Consider the following 19426-nt stretch of genomic DNA (forward strand, 5'->3'; position numbering starts at 1 on the left):
CTGAATCAATAATTCATTCACTGATCAGGCCTTGATATGCCCATGTCAGGTTCTTTTCATCACCTCTGGACAATTTTTCTTTCAGTATCCCATCAGTCTGCACTTGAAGAACTTGCCTTGCGGCTTCTTCATAGCAACTGGTTTGACAACTGATAACCAAGTCATTTTGTTCTTGTTACCACCCTTGGGTTTCCCTTTGGGGCCTCACATGATTACAATTGATAACCAAGACTCTTAGCAAAAACTGCACCGACTGCATTCTGTCCAGCAGAACTGCTAGACGCAGCAAACATGTCATTAAGAGTACGAAGCATTTCTACTCCATTCTTAATCATGTACACTTGCTTCTGCAAGTATTTGGAAAGACTGACAATAACATAGCAGCGAACTACCATATCTGTCCTTTCCCAATCTGAGAAATGCATCTTAGTTTCCTTAGACGCATCCTCTGCAGGTTGCTATGGCCCTCGCATTGTCAGAACAAATTTTAGCTTCCATGTTTTAGAACAATATCAAAAAATTTGCTTTTCACTTATTCATAGTTGGTACCATCTAGAGGTTTTCGACTCAAAATCATTTCTAAGATATTTTCTGAAAAACATACAAAGCACACAATTATAAACAAATAATGCAATAAACAAACGAAGTGCGAGTAGATTCTCATAACTGCTCTTGTTTATTGTTAACAATTCTTCAGTTTATCTTTACAAGGCTTACGATGGGCAAGTCACTTGTAAAAACCAAAATTGTTATTTGGGCCTTCAGTGCCATTGCCAGAGCCTCGATGGGAGGGTTAACAATTTTACCAAAGTTGAATTTAATTAACCATTGTTTAATTTCAAAATTATCCTTAGTGTCTAAGGATTGCCGACGATGGGCCGTACAATACTTTACTAAAATTTTGAAATTATTAAGATTTAATCTAGTGAAATCTGATTATCCTTATCCGATGGGGCTTCAGCGATAACCATTTCACTAATAAACCCACAAATGGAGCCCGCAGGTTTTTAAAATTAATTAATTTTTAAAACCTTCACCCATTCAACATTTTTGTTTGAGAATTTTCATAAACTCAGTCGAATTCATTGTTTAATTTCAAAATTATCTTTAATAACTTAGTATTATCGACGATGGGTCATACAATACTTTATTAAAATTTTGAAATTATTAAGGCCCAATAAAATCCAATCATGCTTATCCGTTGGGGCCTCACATGATTATTTTATTGATAGGCCCACAATGTGCCTGGAGGTTAAATTAATTTCTTAATTTAAATCTCCTCCCATAGATATTTAAGTCCAATCTAATAAAATCCAATCATGCTTATTCGATGGGACTTCACATGATTATTTTATTAATGGTCCTATAATGCGCTTGAAGGTTAAATTAATCTCTTCATTTAATCTCCTTCCATTCAACATAAGCAACATTTTCTAATTTCCAAGAATTATTTAATTGAGAGTATCCTTTGTTCGATTTCAAAAACTATATAAGAAAGAGCGCCGATAAACGTGCACTAAGCTTAACATAATTTTGAAAGCATTAAGGTCCTGAAATCCGGTCACTTTACGTCAGCGTGTGCTCCAAACAATCATGATACATGAAGGTTGTATGCAGCGTGTGTTATTCCATGACCATTTCAGAAAACTCACAAATTACTCGCAAAATAAAAGAATTCTCTTGGAAAATTTTCTCTAATTATTTTTCTAGATTTAAATAATCCAAATAGCTGACTTAATTATTAATCTAGATTGCAACAATCATAATAATTATCATTTATGAGGATAATTTGAAATCAAAATAATTTCTATAACGATTATTTGTCTTGATGTTAATTATCCAAAATTAATTAATTCAATTATTAATCTAGATTTTTAATAAAAATCATAATAATTATTAATTAATTTCTTAGGATGATTTAAAATCAAAATAATCCCATAATAACTATCATACTAGTCGCTGAAGACATAATAGCTATTATGCTCATGCAGTGATACAAGTTATGCAATAATATGGCACCACCTATTCTATATGACATGTTATCGCAATAAAGCATGTTATCAATCATATAATTTATACCAATCAATAAAAGCATTAAATAATAAAATCTAATTACTTTAATCCATGACATTCCTATTTTAAAGAAAATAAAAAAAATGTCACAACTTTGGAATTCAACTTTCGCCTAGCCCATAGTATCTGTCTCAAGCCCCTTTAGGGTTTTCATGGGCCCAAAGCCCAAAGACCCAATCCTTTGGCAAGAAACCCTAGGAAACGAAAGAGGAACCCTAGCCGTCAGGTCTGCCGTGCCGTCACCCGAAGTCAAATCAGGCCGAAACTCCAGGGGAAGGACTGCCACATAGAGATGAGTGCACCGCCGCCGGAACCACCCAAAAAGGTGGCCGGACGCTCCCTCACTCTCCCATTCTTTGCCGGAGAGTGGCGACCACTATTAGCCTCTTGTGGAGGCGCGTGGTGGAGCGTGGAGTCTCTGATGGCGGTGATCCACCCACCGTTGCTTTCGTCTTTCCGTCCTCTTTCCAACCATATATAGATCGCCCCATTCCGAGATCGGTAAGTCCTCGAAAAGTCTCCGACAGTGCTGACTGCGCATCTTCCTCGCGATTTCTCGATCTTGAATTTTTACAAAATATTGAAAAATACACAAAAATTCCGAAAAATTAAAAAAAAAAAGCAAGGAGGAAACCTAATCATATGGGATTAGCCTCCTTGTTACAAATCGAGAAATACACGAGAGACCCTAACCATGGATTAAAGCATTTTTACCGATTAAAATTTAAATTTTTATGAAAATGAATTATAAAATACACATGCTAGATTCATACCATAATCCTAGAACCCTAGGTGCCACATTTCAAGAAGCAAAACTAATTACATGAATAGTGAAACTAGATTCACATACCAATGTACAGCCAAGGCTCTGATACCAATTGTAGGAAATCTTAGATTTATGCGGAAGCGGTTTAGGACCTAGTACATTGGTATGCTTACCGAATCATCCTTGTTTCACAATTACCTCTCGGTGCGCAGATCTCGTGTAGAATCTTCCCTTGTAGGATTCCTCTTCACGAACAGCTCACCTCAGCGCCACAACACGAACAACTTCCTTGTAGCTGGATTGTGGCAGATCTTCCAAACTATCTCTCGAGGAGGAAGGGGAAGTGTGTGGGCACTGATTAGATTCTGAGCTTGCCTCTTTCTTACAAAAAAGACCTCGGAGGCTGATGACTTAAGAGGTACTATTTATTTGGGTTCCAAGAAACCCTAGCTCATTGGGCTCTAGGTTCCTTGGGCTCTTCTCATACTAATAACTCATTTGGACTTTAGTAAAAGAGCAAACCCAACAACAACCCAGTAGTATTGAGTAACACACAACAGTGCAAGTTCAAAACCCTTAAATCTTAATACATTCCGTACCCTTTTTCCTTCTAATTCTTTTGAGGTCTTTATGAGCGAGCTTGTTACAACTTACAAAACCCACCTCAACGGCGAATCCTAACTTCAACCGGAAAAAGAAGAAGGAGAGAGGGCGTGGTAGGCCTTTTTTGTAACTTTCCTCCCGATTTCCTAATTAAAGTTGGCCATTTTATAGTAAACAAAGAGAATCTAGAACCCAAAAGCAAGAAAAAGCACAGAAAGATATTAATACTACAATGCTTTTTCGATCCTTTAAACCTGGGATGGGCTTCATAAAAACAGAAATCCAATTTGTCATGTGTGTCCATGTCCACAACAATTTTCTATAACAAAGAAACAATTAATTGCTAATTCCTATCCTACAATTCGAAGTTTTATTCTCCATCTCACCTCAGCATTATAATTTATCATCTTCTTTTTCAGTGTAAATATGACATGACATGAGCCTGATATAAATCGAGTATTTTTATTAAACTTTTTGTTTTCCTTGACCTCGAGGTAATTTGTACAATTCATGTTCTCAAGTAAAAGCTGCTTAACTAGGGACTTTAATGCTTAAACATATATTTTTGGGGTGGTATCGTGATGCATGCTTCTCTTTTCTACTCTCACCCACTTTTTGGTGCATTTTTCTGTTTTTTTTTTTTTTTTTTTTTTTTTACCTTTTTCCTTTTCACTTCACTTAGTTTTTCTCCAAAAGTTAGACTGAGAGCTTTCTGTAGTGTTGCTGTTAATTGCAAAAAGCTTAATCAGCTTGTAACGTCCGGCTACTTGCAAGAATCAATGACTGTCCCTACACATTAACACGAGACTTTTCAGTGTGCTTTGTCCTCACTCGCACACTTTTCGAGAAAACTTCTCCATCCCAGAATTGCTCCAAGTCAAGCACGCTTAACTGTGGAGTTCTTCCAATCTGGGCTACCGAAAAGTAAATGCATCTGGTTAGTATAGGTAGTACTAATTAATTCTTATAAGCCATTCCTAACTGTATCGTCCCATACCAGCACAGTCTCTGGAATTCCTCTCTTTCGGGTGTTGATTCGATTCATTCATGAACCCCAAGTTGCAAGATTTGGCATGAGCCGCTCATTGTCCGTGCCCTTTCACACCGGCGATCATCACTCCCTGCCCTTGCCAGATCTTGGGATGTTACACAGCTAGTTGCTTAAATTACTTATAAATTGCTTCATTTGGTTCCCTTTAAGAAATATCTTAGAAATAGAAAATGAAATGTTAGCTTTGCTGAAAAAGTATAATTGACAAATCAAAAGTTCCCAAATTGAAACAAGATAGGGAAAAAAAAAACTTTGAAGGAGGAGGCTTCTTTATCAGGTTAAACCAATAAACCGAAACCACGGTGACCCCTTCCCAACTCTCCCTCCAAACAAAAGAAGAAAAGAAAAATATAGTAAAGTAAATCAGGTTCAGAAAAAGAAAAGAAAACAAAAAGGTTACGTAGCTTCTGATTTGGATTATGACAAATGACGTATTTTTCTTTTGCTTTTTCTTTGCCAAATAAATTTTTAGTGAACCCTGATTACCATGCATAAGAAAATTATAACATTTTAACTTTTATATATATATATATATATATATATATATATATATATATATATATATATGGAGTTTACATTTCTGCAGTTGCTGTATATGCAGCAATCAAATACTTGTCATATATATACTTGCCATATATAACCATACAAAAGATTAAAGTATTAAATATGAGAAATCATAACCATACACATGTCGTTGCTGTACTAAAACGTCTATATAAATTATATTACCCCTCTCTCTATATATATATATATAAAATAAATTACAGCTGTAAATGTAACCACTGGCCACCTTAATACCATATAAGAGTCTAGTAATTTTAGTAACATTTAGGGTGTGTTTGGTACAGGAGAAATTTTTTGGTGACCGGGAATCATGATTAATGGGAATTCAGTAGAAATTGAGTTTACTTGGAATCTTACGAAAGAGGTGTTTGGTTTGCCAAAATATTACCGGGAATATTGGGTAAAAATTACTGATTCCATATTTGGTTTAGAACGAAATATGACTTGGAATATGAGGTTATTTTACAAAAATAACCCCAAACTATTTTTACTTTTGATAGATTGGGTCTAGATTTTTATGTGTATTGGGGTATTTTTGTCTCAAAATTTATTGTAGTGCTCTCCCTTTTGCTTGGTATTCTAATTGGTATTTCGAATTACCATATTATTTTTGGTAATCTGAATAGTGACTTTTCTTTATAAATCAAATTACCGATAATCCTTAGATATCCGAGAAACGTAATTTATTCCTTCTACCAAACATGGTAATTACATTTACCAAAAAAGGATTACCGATAATCATCTTCAAAAACTTGAAACAAACACCCCTTAGATGTTTGGACGTGCGTAAGCGTGTTTGAGTGGAAAGTCACTCGGGTTGGTCAAAGACTAGGGATTTTGTCTTCCCTTGAATTCATATACATAAGAGGCCACCAATAGTAGTTCATAGGAGATTTTATTTTATATCTATAAACAAATTTTATTTAAATATTTATTTTGCTCAAGCTTCTTAATTAACAGCTGTGCTGAACGAATGTCCAACTATTCATTAATGATAATGTATTCGGCAGATGAAATCAGAAAGAAAAAGAAAAAAAACCAAATTATTTATTACAATTATTTACAAAATTATTCATTATAAAAAATTCAAATTATTCACTAAAGAGTCAAAACAAAACTATTTACCATCTAATAGTGGTTTTCCTTGCAGCCTTCGTATTTAAATTTGATTGTTTTATTTTATTATAAATAATTATACTTTTATTCTTTATTTTTTAATTTTAAAAAAAAGATTCCTTGCTAGATAATATCAGGAAAAAATCATGACATCAAAATGTCACTATACAACACTCTTTCCAAAATAGTGTTATACTATTCACAAAAACTCTATATTTATGTTACGTGAAATGCATTGGCTTTTATTTGAAGTAAATTTTAGTTTTTATTTTTTTCGGGGTTTCCTCATACACATTGCTGTTCATTCAGACTTGGGAGTGGGAAACTGCTTTCACCTTCCTTAATTGATCATTGCCCTTCAATTTGAATTGAAGCCAGAGAGTTTTTTATTAGCTGTCATTTGATATGCCACTTTTTTTTAACAATAAACAACATTGTCAAATATAAACTGAATCACCACATGGGAAGCAGTACCATAAAAGTTTACTATTTATTCACAGATGAAAGATGAGAAAGGGTCATTTTCCTTCTTGTCTACTTTCTTAAAACCCAAGTTCAAAATTTCTCTTTAAACAAGTTAGAACCCATTTCAGAGTACCCAAAAGGCTCTTGTTTAGTAGTGTTGGTGGGGGCCACGACCTTCCCATTCCTCTGTTTGAACCTGATGAAATGCCTTTATAAGAAAGCCTGAGTAGGGTAAAAATATCTCAAGATATGTAAAGAAGTTCTTCAGAGATCAGCATTGTTTATTGATCATTAGAAGGTAAGAAGAAAGAAAGGAAGGAATCTTTTTTTCTGTTTTGCAAGAAAGTTCCTTGCAACTTCTTTTCTCAGTATATATAAATAAACTCATCATCGAAACATTTTTGCTACCTTTTTCCTATCTTTGAATTGTGCACCTCTATTCATATCCATACCCAAGTGGTCTTTTTTTTTTTTTTTTGTAGGTATAAACCATTTTGGTTCTGTTTCTAAAACATACAAAAATGGGAGTTGGAGGCACTCTTGAGTACTTGTCTGATCTAATGGGTAGTAGCCACCACCATCACAAGAAGAAGAAGAAGCAATTACAAAATGTAGAGCTGAAGGTGAGAATGGACTGTGATGGCTGTGAGCTTAAGGTTAAGAAAGCACTCTCTTCATTAAATGGTATAACTTTCTGTTTCACTCTTACCCTTCTTCTTTTTTGTGTCATTATATATATATATAGGATCGGATTATATTTACAAACTTTTTTATTTAAAACTCTTACAAACTAGTACCGGTCACACTTTAATCATGCAGTGTACGACCGGTATGCAGTGTACGACCGGTCGTACTTAGTGTTATTTGCAAAAAAAAATTTATAAACGGATGTTATTCATATATATATATATATATATATATATATATATATATATATATATATATATATATATATAGGGAAATCATTATCTCCATCTACATGAGATAAGAACTTTTTCCTACACAAATTCGTTTTACGTGCCAATTAATTTTTCTTTTCTTTTTTAATTTAAAATGTGGGACCCACATTTAACTTATCTCTATTTTTTTTCTCTACTACTATCCTACAACATAAGAAAATATGCACCCATATATATATATATATATATATATAGCATTGAACATGATGGTGATGAAATTAAAAAATGGGTGGTGAATGTAGGTGTAAAATCGGTGGAGATAAACAGGAAACAGCAGAAAGTGACAGTAACTGGGTATGTGGAAGCAAACAAGATCCTAAAGAAGGCCAAGTCAACAGGGAAAAAGGCTGAGATATGGCCTTATGTGCCTTACAACATGGTGGCTCATCCATATGCTGCTCCAGCTTATGACAAGAAGGCTCCTCCTGGTTATGTGAGGAGAGTGGACAACATTGTCACCATTGGAACCGTGACAACATATGAAGATCCATACACCAATATGTTCAGTGATGAAAACCCAAATGCCTGTTCTGTCATGTAGTTTAAAGGGAATGGGGAAAAAAAAGTGTTTTCACACAGTAAATTTTCAAGTTTTCAAAATTAGTAGGTTCTTTTATTTTGTTTTTTTGTAGTGTAGTGCATTTAGTGGATGTGAAGAGACGTTTCTGTGATCCTTGTTTTCCTAAAAAAATTTCGCTTCAATGTGTAGTCTTGACTTGTGGACTTTACTTGCTCCTAGTTTTGCAGTGTGTAGTCTTGACATTGAGTTCTGAAATTGGGTTGGTTGTTACTTGTTTTAGAGGGCAACCTTTGATTTGATGAGTTCTGTTCTTTCAACGTATCATGAGACTCTTTACGCATGAATTGTGATGTTGTGGCTTTCTTTTCTGCCTGGTTTGCCCTTTGTTGCAGAGGGATGCGTCTTCAACAATTAACTTTGTGTTTTAGATTATGACTAAGAATAAAGAAGGGCAACATGGTAGGTTATTAGAAAAAGTTGGTAGTTTACAAAATTTGGCCTGTAAAAAATTCAATAGTTTAACAAAGAATTAAAATTAGATAAAAAAAAAATAAGTTAATAAAAACCTAAGAAGGATTCCTAATACCGTATTGGTTTTCTTAAATATTTTTTTATAAAATATTAAAAAGTTGAATGAAACATCCATGAAGACGTCAAATATTAAAAAAATATAATAAAACTTCTCATTAAAGTCTGGCATTGCACTGGCGCTGATGTTAGAAAATCATCCATAACCAATACTTGTAATTTAAATAAGGAAAAAAAAGACTATCGTTCAAAAGTACATAAATTGTGTTCTTTTAGATAATTTACACAAAGTATGATCGGTCATAATTTGTGTAAATCTAAAAAGTTTTTTTTTTTTTTTATTCTTCAGTTACATCGCTGATGTGTAAAGTGAAAAAAAAAACTTTTCAGAATTACACAGAATATGACCGGTCATATTTTGTGTAATTCACTAAAAGGACACAACTTGTATCCTTTTGAATGACACACACTGAACCCTTTAAATAATTCAAAGTATAATTGGTTCCTACCGGAAACTGTAGCTAACAGGAATAATAATCACCAACGTGAGGGAGGAATCAGCTTTCATTTATTTATTTTTTCTGCTTTGCCTTTTATTCAATTTGAGTCTTCCTTTGCATGAGATATTAGCTAACTGACCAAAGGTTGGTGGAGTATTGATTCTCGATATTATCTATCGATTAATCAATTATTTGAACAGTTCGATTCAAGTCGAGGAGAAACACATAGACAGTAAAGATTGTCTTATTATATTTCAACACAACTATATTCTCCGTTGAACTCAATCTCGAGATCATAGTTAATTTAAAAAAATTTCTTACTAGTTTGATCCACGTATTATTACCCTGATAATGTGTTACAATCTAATTATAAGACTTGAGTTCCACGTTGATTATATGAGTGACTAATGTGAAATTTATATGGACTTTGAGTTCTTTTACTTGAAATTTATATGAATTTTAGGCTCTCCTACTTCATAAGGTAGCTTTTGACTTCAAGCATGTTGTAATTATCAATGGAAAAACATGTTTAATTACCTCAGAAAATTCATCCAAAATTAAACTAGTTTTATCATAATATATCATTAAATATATTTTTTCACACCTAATATTTAATTATTGTCCAATCAAATTTATCCAGATTGTTAATTGGTAAGAGGGCTAGAGATTTTGCAAGTTCTTTTTTCCCCCTGTTTAAAGATATTTTATAACTTCTTTACCAAAAAAAAAAAAGAGATTTTATAAATGCAATTTTGACAAAAAAAATTAATTTAATGTTTTTTAATAAAATAATTACGTATTTATTACATTTTAAAAAAAAATACATATCTGCTGCACAATGTGATGCCCAAAATGTGACGCCCATTTTGAGCGTGACACATGTGGCCCTGGTGCCCCCTTGGGCATGAATGGATAAAAAAATTCTATATAATTCCCAACCACTCTATGCACTCTTGACATCTCTTCTCTACCATCAATTCTTACATTTTGCATACACAATTTTTATCTTTAATTTAGTATTTTTTTATTTATTTCTTATTCCATTTAAAAATGAGTTCACATCTCTCGATCATGATCCCTAGCTGCATCAGTCCACCAAGTATATAAACGATCGAAGAATGAGATGCAGAGGTCACCTTGTCCATGAAACTCACTGGCCAGGGGCTCCGCATCAAAAATAGCAGCACAAACAGCGGGCCAGTCCTCGGATGTAGATCTGGTAACAACATGCCCGTCAGTAGGCAATCCCAGGATATCGGCCACATCCTGCAAGGTGATAGTCATCTCACCCTGTGTCATGTGGAACATATATGTCTATGGTCTCCACCTCTCGACCAAAACATTAATCAATGGGGCTTCAATCTGAAATAAATTAAACAATTATCACATGTTAAGTCAATATATTGAATAATCACATCAATTGTAACGTCGGAAATTGCATACCTGGATATGTCGCATGCGTGCAACATGTATAAATCCAGCCTGTGTGAGGTAGTCGACGACAACCTCTGGAATAGCGCCGGTAGGTGGACCCCCCCTGTGGTTTGCCACGCCTGGTCTTTAATTTACGCACATGTTCCGTATTCCACACTCGCTGTGAAATATGGCCACTCCGCGTCCTCTTCCGCAGGACCTCCCATCTATACGGCCCAAGTATGATGTACATACTAGGATCGGCAGGCTCTGAATCGGATGTCGAACCCGCAGATGATGGTGAATCACCCATGATAAAAAAAACTATATAACATAAAACAACATTGAAATTAATCACGTGTCACATCTAATTTTATGTACACATTAATTAAGCAAAACCCTAATTTATTATCAAAATTATTAAGCATAAACCCTACGTATTTACTACAATCGTAATTAATGACATAATATTAATAAATAGTACACTAAACTATTTGTAATTAAATAATAATTAAACTTCAAACACTAATTAAATCGTAATGACATAATACTAAACCCTAAGTCAGTAATAATTTCATAATTATATAATAATAATAACACCTATGTCACTAGAAAGTTCTTAATAATCTACAACATTCATAACATGATACACAAATTACGAAGTCGCTATCACTATTTTCTAAATCACTAATATATGCTAAACCCCAATGCATAATTAAATTATAATAATAATAGCTACGTAACAAAAAAATTACTAAGTCATTATAATATTCATAGGATGGTACAAATTTTCTAAGTCACTATCATTATTTTCTAAGTCTCTAATATACGATAAATCCTAACATATTCGTAACGTAGCATTGTAATTTAAACGTATAAATAACAGGTATTAGGAACTTACCTAAGTTGGCAGAGCTTCGCTACGAAAAATTTCACGGATGGTTGAGAGCACAACTTGGTTAGAAAGAGGTTAGGATGGGAGTGAAATGAAAAAAATAAGAAAATGTAGAGTTTTTATAAGGTGGTTGGGGGGGGGGGGGGGGGGTGGACGCCCCTTTTGGGCGTCACATGTCACGCCTGGTTTGGGCGTGACCCACCAGGACGCGACGCCCTCTTTGGGCGTGACATGTGACGTCCAAGAGGAGCGTGACATTATGCATAGATCCGTATTTTTTAAAAAAATTGTAATAATTGATAATTATTTTATTAAAAAACATTAAATTAATTTTTTTGCCATGCAATTTTATGGGGCTGATTTCAGGCCCCGGCCCATAGATCATGGACCAGGCTCAATTCACTTAATTCAGTGCAGAAGCAATAACCAGCGAACCCAACGCTATTTTTTTGTGATTCCGGTCAGATCCGTTTAACTCCTCCGGCTCCGGCAATCTCTTTCTCCCACTAACGGCGACGTTCCGTTCACCGGCCGAGTGATGGACTCGGAGTCTACCATACCCGATTCACAAACGGACCCACTCTCGAACCCGTTCGACAACCTGTGCCACGACCTGAATTCCCTCCAAGACCTAGCCACCCGCGGCGCGTGGCGCTCCATCATCGACAAGGTCTCACGCGCCAGAGCTCTCTCTCTCCTTCAGAAGCCTCACGATCACCTCACCTACCTCGCCTTCAACGTCCTCGCCTTCACAAAACTGCGTCGTTTCAACGAAGCTTCCGCTGAGCTCGATTCCGTTGAAGACCTCGATAGCTCTCACTACAGGTACGAAACCTACCCGAAAATATACTCGAATCGGGTCGGATCCATGGTCCCTTTCTCTCTCCGATGGCTCCATGCCCTAATTCCAATCAAATTGGGGCAACGCCAGCAAGGGATGGATCGGTTGTACCATCTCCTCGATTTCGTGCGCGAGAAGCTGAAGGAGAAGGAAATGAACAATCTCGGTGTTTCTCTTGATGTGTGGAGGAAAAGAGAGGTTTTTGTTGTGAACTGTATAATAGGGCACCATTTGAGTCAGAAAGAGTTTGGTGTGTGTTTGAGCTTGATGAAGAACTTGCTTTCTCGTGATGCTTATTCTTCCGATCCTTTGTTGATTTCTCAACTTGGGTATATCCAATTGCAAATTGGTGACTTGGAGGGTGCGAAAGTTTCTTTTTTTAAAATCGAGGGGGAAGGGAAGAGTAATGGGTCGTTGAGCGAGGTTGAGGTTAAGAATCTTGTGAATCGAAATAAGGCATTGGTGTATATGGTTGGGAAGGATTATGTATCTGCAGTGAGGGAGTATGAAGAGTGCATTGAGAGGGATAATTCGGATGTAGTGGCTGTTAACAACAAGGCTTTGTGTTTGATGTATCTAAGGGACTTGTCTGATTCTATCAAGGTGTTGGAAAATGCGCTTGAAAGGGTTCCTACCGTGGCTCTCAATGAAACTCTTGTTGTCAATTTGTGTAGTATGTACGAATTGGCGTATGTTAATCACTCTGATATTAAGAGAACGCTTAGTAGTTGGATTGCTCGTGTTGCACCTGATGACTTTGATGCAACCTGTACTCGTACATGAGGCTAGTTTCTTTTCTTTCTTTTTCATCACCCATTTCCATTTCCCCCCTGCAACTAGCATTCTTCAAATGTATGACGAATTTGTTTTATTAACAGGATGTTACTTTTTCATATTTTACATGCATAATTTAGTTCTTTGCCCATTCAGTCACTACTTTCGCCTATCTATGTGACTTTGAAATAAAAATGTTCATACTTCTTTCCATACCGTTCTACTTGAAAGTTGGAACATGCTGTACTGAGTTATATGCAGAATTTGTGGGGTTGTAATGTGTTTGCGACTTTAGTGGGTGCTTTAAGCACAGCACCTACTACCTAGAAATTATTCAAACTTTTTTCTATCAGATATCGGGTATGATGCCTAGAGAGAAGTACATTGATGGATAAAAGAATTAGGTGTGTTTGGTGCACATCTTGTTCGTCCGTAAGCTTTCAAAATCTGATAGCGTCTAAATTCTGTAATTAACGAGAATAACCAGTTTTTATAGGCTAATGATTATAACTAAAACTCTTGCATTACATTCATAAATGGAAATTGTATTATTTTAGGGTTGGTTTCGTTATGACATTATTCTGCCGCAAAAACTAGATCTTACTATTTTAGTTGCTTTATCCCGTTCTACTCTACTGCAAATGGATATATGCTTATTGCTTTTACTTCCTCAACGTTATTACCTCAGGTATAAAATGAGATAAAAATGTAATACCAAATTATTATGCAATTAACATTTTTCTTTCACCATACGGAGCAGCAATTTTTTTTGTCTTCTCTTTTAACTCCAAATTCCCAATTTCTTTTTCTTTTTTTTTGTTTAATTTTTCTAGCATTCCTTTTCTTTTTCCTAAGGCTATATATGTCTTGAAGAATTGGATTTGGGTGGAGTGGAAGAGAGTGGTTAATAATAAAGAGAAATGGAAAATACTGTTTGGATGTTTCAAAAGGAAAAAAGATGAGCAAAAAGATTATCATCTATTTCCCTCTTGGTAGGAGTTCTCTCTCAGTTTGTATGAGTTCCTCTTCTTCCTTGGGAGGATGCTGTTGCTGTGTAGATCTCAGTTTGTGTTGCTCTTATTATCTTCAACCTTCCCCTTGGTTCAGTTCTAGCCCTTAAGAAGTCTTTTTTTGAGTCTACCTCCAGGGATCAGCAAGAACCATCTCTGGAGTGGGGTGTACTGGATTAGAAGTAATGGCTGGGAGTGAAGAGGGTGATGAGCAGAGAAGTAGGTTGGATTGCAAGCTGGAAAGGGCTACCCTCCAACTGGAATTGGAGGTTGAGAGTAGCTTGGTTTTGGCTGGGAGAACTCTTGTTGGGAGGATCTTAACAGCTAAGCCTCTCAATAGAAATGCTGTTAAGTGTATTATCAGTATCACTAAGGCTTGCAATAATCCAAAAGATATGAAGAACTCTGATATGGGTACTACTACTAGTGGTTTCATGTTTACCCTCAAAGATAAACAGGCAGGTAAGATGATTCTACTGGGGGACCTGGAATGTCATGGGTCATCTACTGAATCTAAGATGCTGGACCACCCAAGTCTTCATCTTTGAAGAAAATTATGACATAGTAGTGCATTCTGGGTACACCAAGTCTACCTCCTTAACGGTTTAAAATTAATATTCTTTGTTGTTAATCCTGGACTGAAGCTTCAAAGATGGGAGTGCTTGTGAACCAGCAAAAGGGCAGGGAAAGGAAGGGGTATCCATTGGAAAAGTTGGGAGTGATTGTGAACTAGCAAAAAGGATGGTGGTTTGAGTTTTGAAGATTTCAATAATATTAACACTGCCCTCACTTGGAGATCAGCAGTATCTTGGGTGACATCAACGTGTTAGCTTTTTGGTTTCTTTCTTGCGGTTTTGTTTGAAGGAGTTGAAGGATTTCGCCTCTTTCCATGCAAAATTGAAAAGCAAGATCAGTCTCGAGCTCAGTCTTCAGTGCATGGCATTCTGGGTTGAAATCTCCCGTCTGGTCCTTTGTCTGTCAGGGATGTATGGTTCCCATTGTTTGGGTTTGTTCCTGATACAGAAATCTTGTTTAGATGTGTTGTCAAACATGCAAGCGTACTCCTTTTGATGTTAATAACTCTCAATGGAATGTGTAAAAAATCTTTTTAATCAGTACACTGTCAAAAGAAATTAAAAAAAAAAAAAAGTTAGTGTAAGCTGATTGGAGATTGAGGGAGGTTAAAATCTTAGAGGAAAAATAAGTGAGAAATACAATTACATTACACGTGTATTTTCTCACCAAACATGGTCTGTATTTTATACAATATCATAGATGTTGTAGACCAACACAAACAAGGAAACAAGCTCTACCAACTAAAGCATTGCATAAGATTGACCAGCTTATACAAGTCTACCGGGAGAACATGCATTAGGAACCGTTAGATAAATATCAAATTAAATGGACGACGGGGATTAAAGAAAGGCTACGTGATGAAAGGGTAAGTTATAGAAAATTGATTATTACACAATGTTCCTAAAAAAGTCATTATTTGCACACACAAAAAGTAACAAATAACACTACCTATTCAAACCTTGGTGTCAAATAACACAAACTATTCAAACATTTTTCTAAGTGCAGCAGGGGAGCAATTGTTTATGTTTGCAGATGAAGACTTGAAGGAGAAGAAAAGTTCATCTTAGCTTTGCTTCCTTTCCTACGCATGCATGCACCAACTCTCTCCCACCAACTCCATCTTGGCATCTTCCTCTTCTTACTATTAATAACACACTTTCCTTCTTTACTTGATGTATGACCGTTGCTTTGCTTCTTTCTCATACATCAATCCAACTAAGTAGTTATTTCCATGGCCAACACACTACATAGCATTACCATCTCCAGAATCACGTTTGGAAACCAATGCCCCAGTGTCCATTCCGTTTTTCCATTCGTGTCCACTCTTCCTCTCAGGTTAGTTCCTTCTCACGTTCCTTTGCATGCTGTTTCACTTGTTGCTAACATTTTTTCTTGTCTTGCCTTTATAGAGCACTGCATAAAGGAAAACATGTTGTGCTGAATAAAACAATTGTTGTGGTAAAGGCAAAGAGCAACTTTGATGACACAGATGTTGATATTTCTTTGAGCCCGAGAGTCAATGCTTTGAAACCATCGAAGACTGTAGCCATTAGTGACCAAGCCACTGCTCTTTTACAAGCTGGAGTTCCCGTTATTCGCTTAGCTGCTGGAGAACCTGATTTTGATACACCAGCTGTTATAGCTGAGGTAAATTTCAATTTGTTTTCTAAATTATATATAAAAATGTTTTGTTCTTCTTTTTGGGTGTGTAGTAATCATGTCATGACATTTATGGGCATGGTAGGCTGGGATGAATGCAATTCGTGAAGGTTACACGAGATACACCCCCAATGCTGGAACATTAGAACTGCGCCAAGCAATTTGTCATAAGCTAAAGGGTTACTTGAAATGCTTCACTTTTAGAATTTTGGATCTTATTTATTGTGTGAGATGAGGAGTTTGATAATATGCCACAACTGTTGTTACAGAGGAGAATGGAATTACATATACTCCTGATCAGATTGTGGTCAGTAATGGAGCAAAGCAGAGTGTTGTACAGGCAGTTCTTGCAGTTTGTTCCCCAGGAGATGAGGTATATAATATCTGAACAAAATTTTCAATGCATTCAAAATTTGTGCTGATTAGGAGTAAAAAATTGAGTTCAATAGTATATGCTGCTTCAGTAGTGCTATCCTTTTGATGCCTTCTTCTTGTATGTGTTTACAGGCTTGTAATATCATTATGCAATCTGTGTGAACTTATTGGCATGCCTATTTTAAAGCAATTGCTCCGTGTTTTGTTTCTCTATTTTACTTGATTAATTTGATTATCATCAGGTGGTTGGGGTCAAGCAAATAAAAATCACTCTCATGCTGAGCACATGTTTCCATTTATAAAATTGCATCTTATGTGATTTTAGAAAACTTATTAATAGATGTTATTTTTTCTTTTGCAAGCTGTGGTGGTTTTCATTTAGCTTGTGCTGTGAATGTTTCAGGTCATTATTCCAGCTCCATTCTATGTGAGTTACCCAGAGATGGCAAGACTGGCTGATGCAACACCTGTGATTCTTCCAACATACATATCTGATAACTTTCTCCTGGATCCCAAATTTCTTGAATCCAACCTTACTGAAAGATCAAGACTACTTATTCTTTGTTCACCCTCTAACCCTACAGGATCTGTCTACCCTAAGGAATTACTTGAAGAGATAGCCCAAATTGTAGCTAAGCACCCCAGGCTTCTGGTACAGACATAAATCCATGACGGTTGAATGTGTTCTCCTAAATGATAATTCCTTTCAATATCTCTATGGCTGTTTTATACAGGTTCTCTCTGATGAAATTTATGAACACATAATTTATGCACCAGCAACTCATACAAGCATTGCATCTTTACCTGGCATGCGGGACAGAACACTAACTGTGAATGGATTTTCTAAGGTTAGTCTTTAATGATATGTTCTCTTCCTAATAGGGGGTGACTTCTAATTACTACAAGTTTTTTGGTGTTTGCTGTTGATCCCCAGTTTTTGTTTCCTACTCAATGCAAATTCTGTATTTCTTAGTGTGTTTGTAAATTATGGCAATGCATAGAGCATGGGGATTGGATTATGATGCTTTTAAGCTGTGTTCTTGTAGGCATTTGCAATGACTGGTTGGCGGCTTGGGTATGTTGCTGGTCCAAAACATATTGTTACAGCATGTGGAAAGATTCAGAGTCAAGTATGTAGTATTTTTAATTGCCACTTTTTTTCAACAATGAACAACTCAACATCAAACTTTCCTTTTCCTCCAAGACATCTAATAGATGCTTAGGTTTACCAGAGTTGGCAATTTGAGAAGAAACTTATAAGAAAATTCCCATCATTCAGTTGGTTTGGGTTGGACTAGTGTTGCTATTTACTTTACAAGCAAAGTATACTTTCTGACACATCTTACTGAATACAGTTCACTTCAGGGGCAAGTAGTATATCTCAGAAAGCTGCTGTTGCTGCATTAGGACTAGGCTATGCAGGTGGGGAGGTTGTTTCTACCATGGTGAATGCATTCAGGGAGCGAAGGGATTTCTTGGTTAAGAGTTTTGGAGAAATGGATGGTGTGAAAATATCAGAACCCCAGGTGCAAACTCAACTGTTTTTATTAGCCTGTTGCGTGACAGCTATGTACTCTTATGTTTTGTGTCTTCCTTTTCCTGTATGCTAATGTTACTCAGAAAAAATAAATATACTATTCCTTTCACTTTCAGGGAGCATTTTATTTGTTCATTGATTTCAGCTCATATTATGGAAGAGAAGCAGAAGGGTTCGGTATAATTGAGAATTCTGATTCCCTCTGTCGATACCTGCTGGACAAGGGCCAGGTATACTCATTTAATGGCTTTCTTTGTGACTGAGAAGTCAGGCACCATATGGAGTGATTTTTTTTATAAAAAAAATATGACAACTAAAAGAATGAAATCTCTCTGGAATGCTTCATCCATAGTGCTTTTCTAAAGTGTTGAACATCATCATCTAATGATGTATGTAAAGTTCAAAGAGAGGGAGTGGGGAGTGGGGAAAGCTGAGGTAAATGGTAGTCATAAAACTTCTTTTTGGTCTTAGTAAGTCATAAATTGTGTTTTGTTGTTTTGACTTACAGGTTGCCTTGGTGCCGGGGAGTGCATTTGGAGAAGATACTTGCATTCGCATCTCTTATGCAGAATCCCTTACTACCTTAGAGGCTGCTGTAGAGAGAATTAAGAAAGCACTTATCCCTCTATGCTCTGCTGCACTTGTTTAATTAATGCCAATATGTAATATGCTTATTATGAAAATAATAGGTTGTGGCTGATTGCTCAGCAAAATGCCACAGCTTCATTTGTGTTTAAACATTACCATTATTTAGTAGTAGGTGTGTTCGCGGTCTGGATTGGATCAGTTTTGGAAGCAAAACTCATCCGATCCAATCCCTTCGGTTTGATCATGTAATCATCCATCCGGTTTAGATTTTTTTTCAAATCCGATCCAATTTTTTTCGGTTTGGATTGGATCGGTTTTCGGTTTTCAAATATCCTAAAATTTGTTTCATGATTATTGTGCAAATAACATCTTTTGTATATATTGGATTTGTAAATGTTGAGATATATAAAACCATTAATGTAGCCTCACCCAAAAGCTTAAGCTTTTGGGTTGAATTGGTTCTTTACATGGTATCAGAGCTAATTACAAAAAATTGAAATACAAAAAATATCAGTAAACAATATTATAGTTGATGAGACGCGACTAAGTTTTTTCTTGGGTTTAGTTGATGAATTAATGGGTCTTGAGTTTAGAAATTTTTGGACTATGATTG

The 19426-nt window shown here is 35.8% G+C and overlaps 3 protein-coding genes across 4 annotated transcripts; all 3 read left to right on the plus strand.

The window, feature by feature from the left end:
- Window positions 1–7159: 7159 nt before the first annotated feature.
- Window positions 7160–8138, plus strand: LOC133284478 (heavy metal-associated isoprenylated plant protein 23-like). The gene is made up of 2 exons (XM_061481493.1): window positions 7160–7322; window positions 7840–8138. The coding sequence occupies exons 1-2, from the start codon at window positions 7160–7162 to the stop codon at window positions 8136–8138; spliced, it is 462 nt and encodes a 153-aa protein (XP_061337477.1).
- A 3744-nt stretch (window positions 8139–11882) lies between these two features.
- Window positions 11883–13222, plus strand: LOC133284449 (uncharacterized). The gene has a single exon (XM_061481461.1). It carries the CDS (start codon window positions 11992–11994, stop codon window positions 13075–13077), a length of 1086 nt encoding a protein of 361 aa, XP_061337445.1. The 5' UTR covers window positions 11883–11991; the 3' UTR covers window positions 13078–13222.
- A 726-nt stretch (window positions 13223–13948) lies between these two features.
- Window positions 13949–19207, plus strand: LOC133284447 (bifunctional aspartate aminotransferase and glutamate/aspartate-prephenate aminotransferase-like). 2 transcript variants are annotated; one of them, XM_061481460.1, is made up of 10 exons: window positions 13949–16032; window positions 16119–16301; window positions 16399–16492; window positions 16583–16686; window positions 17092–17340; window positions 17423–17536; window positions 17735–17818; window positions 18044–18214; window positions 18342–18455; window positions 18734–19207. In XM_061481460.1, the coding sequence occupies exons 1-10, from the start codon at window positions 15886–15888 to the stop codon at window positions 18872–18874; spliced, it is 1401 nt and encodes a 466-aa protein (XP_061337444.1). In that variant the 5' UTR covers window positions 13949–15885; the 3' UTR covers window positions 18875–19207. The 2 variants fall into 2 exon arrangements, with proteins under 2 accessions (XP_061337444.1, XP_061337443.1); XM_061481459.1 differs by having other exon boundaries at window positions 13951–15989; window positions 16064–16301.
- The last annotated feature ends 219 nt before the right edge of the window (window positions 19208–19426 follow it).

Source organism: Gastrolobium bilobum, unplaced genomic scaffold (assembly GCF_033153095.1).
Source record: "Gastrolobium bilobum isolate Gb01-03AN ecotype WA unplaced genomic scaffold, APGP_CSIRO_Gbil_v1 utg2164, whole genome shotgun sequence".
Lineage (NCBI taxonomy): Eukaryota > Viridiplantae > Streptophyta > Magnoliopsida > Fabales > Fabaceae > Gastrolobium > Gastrolobium bilobum.